The 11,094-nt window shown below is 32.6% G+C and overlaps 1 protein-coding gene across 3 annotated transcripts; it reads left to right on the top strand.

Annotated features, from left to right (window-relative positions):
• On the top strand, positions 4,423-10,699 carry LOC109355391. 3 transcript variants are annotated; one of them, XM_019598540.1, is made up of 11 exons: positions 4,423-4,760; positions 4,792-4,849; positions 4,882-7,117; positions 7,257-7,361; positions 7,488-7,640; positions 8,131-8,294; positions 8,430-8,577; positions 8,805-8,927; positions 9,021-9,108; positions 9,800-10,290; positions 10,392-10,600. In XM_019598540.1, exons 3-10 carry the CDS (start codon positions 4,910-4,912, stop codon positions 9,964-9,966), a joined length of 3,156 nt encoding a protein of 1,051 aa, XP_019454085.1. In that variant the 5' UTR covers positions 4,423-4,760; positions 4,792-4,849; positions 4,882-4,909; the 3' UTR covers positions 9,967-10,290; positions 10,392-10,600. The 3 variants fall into 3 exon arrangements, with proteins under 3 accessions (XP_019454085.1, XP_019454095.1, XP_019454078.1); XM_019598550.1 differs by having other exon boundaries at positions 4,423-7,117; positions 9,800-10,012; positions 10,207-10,290; positions 10,392-10,699; XM_019598533.1 differs by having other exon boundaries at positions 4,423-4,849.

The raw sequence follows: 11,094 nt of genomic DNA, 5'->3' as shown, positions 1-11,094 counted from the left end.
TTTTGATATAAATTTTATATGGAGATTCAGTCTAGATTGGTTTAGATTTTTTTAATAAAAATAACAAATCTAACATACTTTTATAGTGTCGAGGTTCACATAAAAATGTATAATATAAAATAATAAGTTTAATACATTTTTTAAAATGTCAGATTCATATGAAAATCAAAAATTCTACTCCAAGACTCAGGGTTTTAACATTAATAATATTTACTTGATCTCGAACCGAGAGATCCATGAATTGGGATCCTAATGCATATAGATACAAATGATCCAATGAAAACAAGAATTTCTAATAACATTTCATTTATAAGCAGAATAGCTAGAAAAATAAAACTTTTATACTTTTTATACTTAGTAGAATAAAACTTTCTAATATTTACTTTTCATTTATGAGCAGAATAACCAGAAAAATAAGAACAACAACAAAAATAAAAACAACACTCATAGCATACTAGCATAATTTTAACATTAGAAAATGTTGACTAATAAATAATAACACTTTTTATACATAGGAAATATGAAAATGTACATTTTACATTATGAATTGCAAGATTAATTATATTTAAAAGTGAAATAATGTTTGTATAGGTAATTAGCATTGGTTAGGTTTAGATCGGTCTAGTTTATGAGATTAGAACAAAAATCGAACCACATTATTTGGTTTTTTAAAAACCGATACGATCCAAATAATTTTAATTTTTAGACTGATTTTCAGTATTTTTTATTAGTCCGGATCTAAATACGCCTAGTTATACTGTATATATATATTCATATTTGTTGATGCAGAAGAAAGCTTAGAGGACAAAAGTTGATAAACAAAATAAGTATAATTGAATGATAAAAAATAAAATTATGAAATAGCATTTATATCATCAAGTCACGGACCGTACAGAGCTCATTAAAAATAGAATGTTGCATGTATTTGTTTCCGGACATCCATCCTGCTTTACCAAATATGAAAACTAAAATTTCATAAATGATTTGGAATAAATGTCTTCTTACAAAACCAAAATAAACACACTTAAATTAAGATACAATTCTAAGTAACAAACTATCTATTGAATCCAATATTAAACAGTTATCTCTAATAATACCATAGTTTATAACACATTGGACTATAAATATGATAAAATCAATGGCAGAAATATTAAACTTGGGTATTAGGTAACCTACATCTCCATAATTCATTTAAGAGAATATAATATTTTCTCATAATATAAAATAATTAGTCTTTTTTGGCTAGTAAAAGTATGATATATATAATGTGGAGTGAAATGAAATATATTCAATCATTTTATCGCCCTATAACTGCAAATGTAATATCAAATAAATTTTAAATGGTACATGTTTGATTCGCCTTAAACAATGTCTTGGGTTCGAATCTTGTAGATAGAAAAAAATACCCGCTAGGAAAATTAGCACCACATACCTATAGTGATATTCCTAACTTGGACAGGATTACCTCCTGTGTGAGAATACTCGTGTGAGAAACCTAAAAAATAAAATTTATATTAGTGTATTGTGAACAATAATAAATTCCATTATGACAGGACTATAAAATTTAACGTAAAAAGTTCCCCAATATGATGTTGTCAGGTCCCATAATTGTTAGAACAACTCATTAAATGTTTATAAAATACAAAACGCAGCAATCAACAGAAAAAATATTTCTTAATTTGATGTTACAACCAACATAAACGTATTTAAATAATCAATATCCAAAAAAATAGTTTCCAAGAAAGACTTTCATGATATAAAACGTCTACTTCTATTGATTCCATTAATTGTATTTTGTGTTGAATACAGTTCATGTTATGAGGGCAAGCAAAAGTAATTAAAGTGAAGAATCTAGATGGAAACCACTACAGATTGATCTGATTTATATTAATTATATACACTGAAAAAGGGTGCTAAATAATCCAAAGTCCATATAGCTTAGCAACACAATAATCTGAATCCGCCGACTTCTAAAAACATTATAATTAACTATAGATTAAATATGCACCCTCAAAAAGTAAACTAAGAAACACAATTTCCTAAAACAATTAGACAAAAAAAAATAAACATATACTAATAATAAAATAAACTTGCACAAAAATAAAAAGTGAATGAGAAATAAAAAGCTGGAGTGAAGCTATGTGGCAAGGATAAGTACGTCCCCATGAGCTCGCCTATCATAATTGTAGTCGTATGATTTACAAAATTAAGTATAATCTATACAATATATAAAGTTAAAACTTGAAATAACTTCCCTCATGGTGTAATTTTCATTTCCTATATTGTCCTTAACATTATTTAATTTTTACAAAAAAACTATAAAATCTTAAGCAACTACCACCAATACATTAATTAACTACATATCTCATCTTAAATTAAACATTATCATAAACACAAAAAAAATATAATATATAAAAATTGAATATGTAGTATCACACAATATTCGTCGGCAGACACGGAGTGCATGTACACACTAGTAATATATAACGTAAATATTTACACATCGTTAATATAATATTTACTCTAATTGAAAAAATATTTTTACGTCATTTATATTATTTTTATTGAAAAATCAATAGTAATTAAATATGAACAATAGATAATACAACAACAAAATATAAAACTCATATATTATCATCACAAATATTTTTTATCTAAGAAATTTAGGTTCAAGTTCAAAATTAGGTGGATGAATACATATTGTCAAGTAAAGGACAAACTTGACACTATTCTTACATGTGTTATTGTCATTCATGACTATTGTTTATAAAAGTTTGTTTAGTTATATATATTATGATAATATCTAAAATTGATAATACATTTTATTTGCAACAAAATATTGATTTAACCAAATTTATTTTTAATTGTTTTTAATAGGACATTTTTATGCAAATAATTTATTGCCATAGTTTATATAATCTCAGGTATTATTGATTTTCTATTTTTTTTATCAAATATATATAAATGTTAATTTTTAATATATATAACTATATTATTTTTATTATGTTAAGACATAAGTTTTATTTAAACACAAATACATTATATTTAAGTTGGTATTTAAGTGCATGTTTGGTAAGAATTAAAGTTTGTAGTTTATGGTTACTTTTTAAAAATGAGCTTAAAGTTACGGTATAAGTATCTTTGACAACCTATTTAGATTATAAACTCAACTTATTTTGTAGGAAAATAAGCCAAAAATGGAAGTTCCTTTACCATGAGTTGTCTATTTCAAAGTTGGATAATTTTTTCTATTGAAATGTCAATTCTCATTTTACTTTACTTTGAAGGTTATTTCCTTTTCATTTACTCTTCTACAAAACTCTATATTATAAGTTTGTGTTATGTTATTTTAAAATATTAATATTAGTTTTTTTTTTTTTGCATTTTCAATGAAGTAATAAAAGTTGCAAAATATTATGATAATATAAAAAATGTATACTTAAAACATGCATGTATTTGAGTAAAATACACATATCTATACTATTAATCTATATCTATACTATTAATAAAGGGAAAACATCTATACTATTAATAAAGGGAAAACACAAAATAACCACCCATCATGGTGTCATTTGTGTTTTCCTATTTTGCCATCAATATCTTTTTATTTCTACCAAAAAACCATATAATATTATTTTCTTATTTTATCCTTATTATCTTCTTATTTTAAAAGTGTATTTAAAAAATTGATTATTAGACCAATTGAATAAATTCAACCATAAATTTAGCGCAAAAAATTATATTTGAATTTATAAAATACAAACTATACATTACAAACGATAGGAAAGCGGGTTAACAAGCACGACAGTGCATATCAACGCGCTAGTGATGATAAATACAAAAAACCGTATATTTAAAAAATATGTAAAAAACAATCACCACATAAGAAAAATAACCTCATTATATTTTGTAATTTACTATATAAATAAATAGAAGTTTAGGAACTTCTATTTATTTGTATGTCATGTTTTTTAATATTGAAATTGATTTTTATATTATTATTTTAATATATATTTTTAGTTTTTGTTATGCAATATTAAAAATTAAATTTTTTTATAGTAATAATATATATGATAGTAAATATTAAAAAATAGTGTAAAAAACAACCAAAATAATTTTAAAATAAACAAATAACATAATACCATTTTCTATAATTTACTTTGTAAAAAAGTAATCTTTCTATTTATCTAGACAAAATAAATTAATTTATATTCAGATTTCAATTAAAATATCTAAATATAAATCGATTATAATATTAATAAATTATAATATCATAATTTATAAACTAAAATTAAAAATATAAAACCATGTAGGTGTACGAACAATCCACATTTACAATGTAGTTAATCGTGATAGTTAATGTCGAATTCACAACATTTAGTACTCCTTTCTCATCTGATGTGTGTATAATGCAGAAGTTTAAGAGCATATATCCCGGAGAGATAAAATAATATGCTAAGAAAATAGCGATATGAGAACGTGCCACGTGGAACGGTACCCATCAACCCCACTCTCTCTTCCTTCTTCTCCTTTCTCATCATTCCATCATCTTTGAAACTCTCTTCAATCATTCCTATTTCCTTTACTCCTTCTTCTCTCTCTTCTTTCACCCCTCAGCTCAGAAAACACTTCCACTAAAACCATACCCAACAACGATGCTCTAACTAATCTTAATCATTTCCTCATTGGGTTATGATTTCACAACAAAATTTTGAATTTTGTTATCTGGGTATGTTAGAATTCGCTATCTCAGGTATTGCTAACTAGTGCGTCCTCCTCCTAAAATATTGAACCATTTTTGGATCTGTAGTTCATTTTTATTTCCCCTTTTATATAAATTTTGTATCTTTTGATTCTGTCCCCATTCCACGCATGGTTATATCCATGATGTGAGTTATGCTCTCATGTCATGTGTAATAATAAAGGGTTTCAATGTTTGAGCGAGTCAGATAATAATCTATTTGATCATCTACAACAACAACGCTATTTAATGGATAGCCCCACCGCGGTTCGATCACCGGCCACCGGTGGTTCTGGTCACGGTTTCAACGACGATACGCGGCGTGTTAAATTCTTATGTAGCTTTCTAGGGAGCATAATGCCACGTCCCCAAGATGGGAAATTGCGTTATGTAGGTGGAGAGACACGTATTGTGAGTGTTCCACGTGATATTAGCTATGAGGAATTGATGGTGAAGATGAGAGAGTTGTATGATGATGCTGCTGTGTTGAAGTACCAGCAACCTGATGAGGATCTTGATGCTCTTGTCTCTGTTGTCAATGATGATGATGTGGTTAACATGATGGAAGAGTATGATAAGTTGGGTTCAGGTGATGGATTCATTAGGCTCAGGATTTTCTTGTTTTCGCAATCGGAGCAGGATGGTTCCTCACACTTCATTGATGGGGATGATAATGAGAGGAGGTATGTTGATGCATTGAATAGTTTAAATGACGTTTCCGATTTTAGGAAGTTGAATCAAATGGACTTTAATGTCATTAGTCCTGTTGAGGATATCCATGTGCCTGATCAGTTTTATAGTCCAATTAGTGTGGAGAGTGGGATTCATAGCCAGAGAAGTGGGGAACTATCTATGCCGCAACAGTATAATTTGCATCATCTTACCATGCAGCAACCTATGAGTCAGAGGTTTAGTGAAATGGATTCTCCATGGAGTCCTGCTTTTTACTCTCCTAGGCATCATGCTCACCATGACTCAAGAATGTTGGTAGAGTTTCCGTCTTCTCCTTCGAGTGCAAGGTACCGAGGGCAGTTTTCCGAGTTACCAGACTATGGAGTGCCCGAAGAGTATGCTCACCATCATGTGTATGACAATCAACCGCAATATCCTGACAATGTTGTGTGGGTGCCAACTGCAGCACCGCCACATGGTGAAAAGTCAGGGTTTCCAGGAAACATTCTTCATGGACCCAATGCTGTTGATGGGAACAGTATATGTGACCACTGTCGCATGAGTTTTCCAAGAGGTCAACCCCCTCTGGACCTTCCTAATAATATCAGTAATGGACTCCCACCAGTTGTTGCTAATCCATGTGCGGAATGCCCCTCAACTACGGTGAATGCTATATATCCGAATGAGCCTAGTAATGATCTTGCTATAAACTTGTCTAGGCATGGTAGTGTGAATGGACATACTTACTTGTCTAGGCACGGTAGTCTGAATGATGGACATACTTTGTCTGCCAATTACGTTCAGCAACGACATGGACCTGAAATAGGGAATGAATTATTTCCTGACCAAACCATGCCTGCTATGCCACATATTCAAATTCCTGCTCTCGAAGAGCACAGTGTGCGTTTTGGAAATCCTCCTTCACCTTATGCAGTGGATAGTCATTATGCTGTGCCCCATGGACATGTACCAGGGCATGCTTTCTGGAGAAACACTCCAGCCCCGGTTCAGATTGGACCATCTTATGAGGTATCTACTCCATCTCAGCAGGTGAATGGTATGGTGAATGCCGGATTAATCAGGGTAGAAAGCAATCCAGGATTTTTTGTTGGGCCTGATAGTCTAAACCACATTCCTTTGGTAGATTCTCCACAGATATTGTCAGGACATGATGGGTCAGCTATCTCGGAACATCCTTATGTACATGCTCTGAAATTGAGTTCAAATGCCACTGGTCAGGAAAATCAACATCCGTTTACTGTAGATGCCACCCACCCCCCACAGTACATAAGTGCTACCACTTTCTTGGAACCTGTGCAGCTGCCAAAATCATCCGTTAACATGGTTCACGTCAAAGTTGAAAACCCTAATGCACAACTGCAGACTATATCCTTTTCAGAGCAAAATAAAGTTGTGGAGAATGTATTGGGAACTGTCGGTCCTGTTGAGTCTAATAATTTAAATTCTAAACCTAGAGCAGAGTGTGGAAGTCTTGAGAAACTGGCAGATAAAGACCCTTCTGTTCCAGAAGATTCTAAGAATTTGGTTGATCAATTCAGTTTCTTGCCTCAGTTGATTGCTTCTGTTAAAAAGGCTGCATTAGAAGGTTCTGAGGAGGTGAGACCTAAAGCTGATGAGTGTGCCAATTCTCAGATGCACATTTCAACTCCCAAAGAAGAAACAGCAAATGAAGTAGAACTAGTGGTGAGGACAAAGTGATTTGGTTTTCATTTTTCAATATGAAAAAGTAAATTTGCTTTCTTATATAGAGAGGTGTGTGTGGTTGCGCTTGAGGTTAATTCATGTTGCCTTATATATAATATGTATTTATTTTGTTTTGTAGAATGCTCATGATGATTTAGAATTGGAACCTGAAAATGACCATGTGGATACTTCTACAATTGAGCCTACAAAGGCTGAGGAAGAAGCAATTGCTAAGGGGTTGCAGGTTTTCATTCCATCTTACAATGCATTATGTTCTTATCGCATTTTCTTTCCCATTTTTTAGAGGTCATTTCTGGGTTTTCTTTCCACACATGCCTTGGGTTTGATGGCTGCATGATAATTTTTTCAGACAATTAAAAATGATGATTTGGAGGAGATACGTGAGCTAGGTTCTGGAACTTATGGGTCTGTTTATCATGGGAAATGGAAGGGTTCTGATGTTGCCATTAAGAGAATAAAAGCTAGTTGTTTTGCTGGAAGACCATCTGAAAGAGCAAGACTGGTAATATTTGTATCTGATAGTTTTTCCTTCCTTTTAAATAGCTACTGATTCAAACACGTAGAATACAACCCTTTGTTCTGTCCTCCTTTATGTTATGAATATTCAATCTCTTTGCTAAAAAACTTTGGTAACATGAAAAATAGTTGCATTGTGCTTTTGATGAACTCAAGAAAAGGCTGAAATTGTGGCCCTCAGCCAATATTTGAATTAGTTGAGAATTAGTTTTGGGATTGAAGTGAGATCAGATTGAGAGTGTGGTTCATTGGTTAGTCCTGTTAGAGAAAATAGTGTTAGTGTGACTATTTTACTCTACATAGAGAGGCACTCATTTTATGTAGGAAGAGATATTTGAATTTCCTGCACTACAAGGGTGTTTAGAATAGAGGGATGGTAGAGCAAGTATAAATATGAACAAGTAGTTTTGTATTTACTGAAACGACTATCAGAGCCCAAAGCTATATATAATGACTTCAGTTGTTTATCACCCCAGATTGCAGATTTCTGGAAAGAGGCATTGATGCTGAGTTCATTACATCATCCAAATGTTGTCTCCTTCTATGGTATCGTCCGTGATGGCCCCGATGGTTCTTTAGCAACTGTGACAGAGTTCATGATTAATGGGTCCTTAAAACAGTTCTTGCATAAAAAAGATAGGTAATTTGATGCACGTATTGAGTTGAATTTATATTTCATCAATGTTACGTACCCATCCCCCACTTTTTTTTTAGTACTGAAAGTCCTTATCCGCTGATGTATTATATATGTTGTTTACTCTGAGCCATTTAACAGGACGATAGATCGTCGTAAGAGGCTCATAATAGCTATGGATGCTGCATTTGGGATGGAGTATTTGCATGCAAAGAACATTGTGCATTTTGATTTGAAATGCGAGAATCTATTGGTCAATATGAGAGATCCGCAACGGCCTGTCTGCAAGGTACTCATAAGAATCTGATTAAATAATCCATGATGCAAATTTTAGGAACTCGAAGTTGAGATCTGTCCAAATTTTCTACCCGTGATGTAAAAATGACTGGCATCGGTTATGCTTAAAATCTCACTCTAGATACACATGTATGTTTGTATGTATTTATGTGTGTATACCACTATACTATATAAATATAGAACCTGATAGCAGAGATTGAAAATTGCGTAATTTTTCAGATTGGTGATTTGGGTTTATCAAAGGTCAAACAGCACACGCTGGTTTCAGGAGGGGTGCGGGGAACTTTGCCATGGATGGCACCTGAACTTCTTAGCGGGAAAAGCACTATGGTGTCAGAGAAGGTATTCTTGGCATGGCTGTTTGATTTTACATTGATAATATCCCTTTCACATATTTTCTAACGACCTTTCCTTGCATATATACTTGTGCTGTAGATTGATGTTTACTCATTTGGGATAGTCATGTGGGAAGTACTCACTGGCGATGAACCCTATGCTGATTTGCATTGTGCTTCAATAATAGGTAATTACCAAGTACCAAACTAATGCATAGAGCAATTTGTTTCGCTATGATAATATGCCTTTCCATTTTAGATTATTCTATCGCAGTATCCATGTATATTCCTGTTAAAGAAGTGCTTGCATGATGATTGTTACTTTCGAATATCACACTTTGCTCAGGAAGTCAGTAACTGACTGCGTTTAAGTTTTAGTTTTATACTGTTATTCCTGGGAGGAATTTATCAACTGTCCTAGGATGTGAACCTGGTTTCCACTCTATTCAAGCAAAATAACACTGGGGATGTACCGTACATCTACCCCCTTAGACCCCACTAGGTAGGAGCCTTGTGCACTGAGTCGCCTTTTTGTTGTTAACTTGTGGTTCTGGTTTTCTTTCTCGTCTTCCTCACCCTCTTATATAAATTTTCACTGTACTGTCTGTGTTTGTCTGTCTTTGTTGAGTTTTTCATCATGTATTTTTCTACCTTAGCCATTTCTTAAGCATCCAATCTTATATGTTGCTGGAAAAATATTGTCATGTGAAATTTCGGTCCTACATGGTTCCGGAGAAGTAAGTTGTGGCTTAATTTCAGAAAAGGAACCTCATTGCAGCATATAGCAACAGCAGCTACAGCCTTTCCCAGGCATCAGTTACATATTGCAGACCTGGGAGCAGATATAAATATTTACTATTGTGTTATTTTGTGTTGCAGGAGGAATTGTGAACAATAGCTTACGTCCTCAAACCCCAACATGGTGTGATCCTGAGTGGAAATCTCTAATGGAAAGTTGCTGGGCTTCTGATCCTACAGAAAGACCGTCATTTTCAGAAATTTCGAAGAAGCTAAGGAGTATGGCTGCTGCAATGAATGTGAAATAGTCAATTGATCTTAAAACAATCAATTGCTCTTCTTGCACTCTATGTAGCTTATAATTGGTAAAAAGGGGAAATAAGGTGAAGCATGGTTCTTCCGGATGAAGGCTTAACTTTAAAAGGGGAACATATAAACTATAAGGAACATTGTATTCAACCTTATCCAAGCTTATATTGTAATATAATGCCTTGGTTTAACCAACAAATCTTTTGTAATGTTGCCTTGAATGCTATTTTCCTTAGTGCAGTTAATTTGCACTATAGCATGGATTTTCTCCCAGAAGCTGCATGGTGCTCTGAAGAAAGCTACATATAAGGTGAATATATCAAGTGTGAGTGATTTTGTTATCATGTGATTGTAAACATTTGCTAGAAAAACTCTTTGTTTTCATAATGGGTGTGGTTTTAATCATCCTCTTCCGGGTTTGCAGTTTTGCACGTGATCATGGCGATGATAGCAATAGTTGTGATTTTATCATCATCTAAGGAGGAACCATGGCTTCTGGAGAGATGTGTACATAAATTAACCTAAGACATTTTTTGTGCACATGGAACAAGTTCAATTTGTCCTGAATGTTTTATTTGACTTGCTTTAATATTTTGATACCATAATTCTCAATCATAAGTATTTGCATGCTTATTGTGTTGTGGCTCTTGAAGCTGTATAAGTTAGTTGTGAATGTTTGGTTAGGATTCTACTCTTGGCTAGGTATTTCTATTACAATTCCCGATTCTTGCATATCACTTTTTAAGCTACATCTCTCTCTTTGCCCCAAGGCAAAAGGTTCCGATTTGTGGCGGATTTGTTATGGTTCTCTGTTGTGTGGTCTTTATGACTATTGAGAAATGATTTTATTTTTAGTGGTAAGGAGTTTAATGTAGCGAATATTTTAAACTTTATTAAGGTTCGGTTTTAGTTATGGTTCTCTTTGAATTTGGCTTCTATTTGTTGACTTTTGCAAACGGGTATATGGATATGTTGTATTTTACTATCTTTATAATCTTGGATTCTATGTACGTTTTCCTAGACCCTTTGGGTGAGCATCATTGGTGCTATTAATCTATTTTCCTTTGCAAAAAGATCTTAATGATTAGTACAACTATCATTATACATCAACCTAATAGTAAACTAAA

This window comes from Lupinus angustifolius, chromosome LG01, assembly GCF_001865875.1.
Source record: "Lupinus angustifolius cultivar Tanjil chromosome LG01, LupAngTanjil_v1.0, whole genome shotgun sequence".
In the NCBI taxonomy this organism is placed as follows: domain Eukaryota; kingdom Viridiplantae; phylum Streptophyta; class Magnoliopsida; order Fabales; family Fabaceae; genus Lupinus; species Lupinus angustifolius.
The sequence above is the reverse complement of the archived record's forward strand: the minus strand, read 5'-3'. Positions and strand labels throughout refer to the sequence as shown.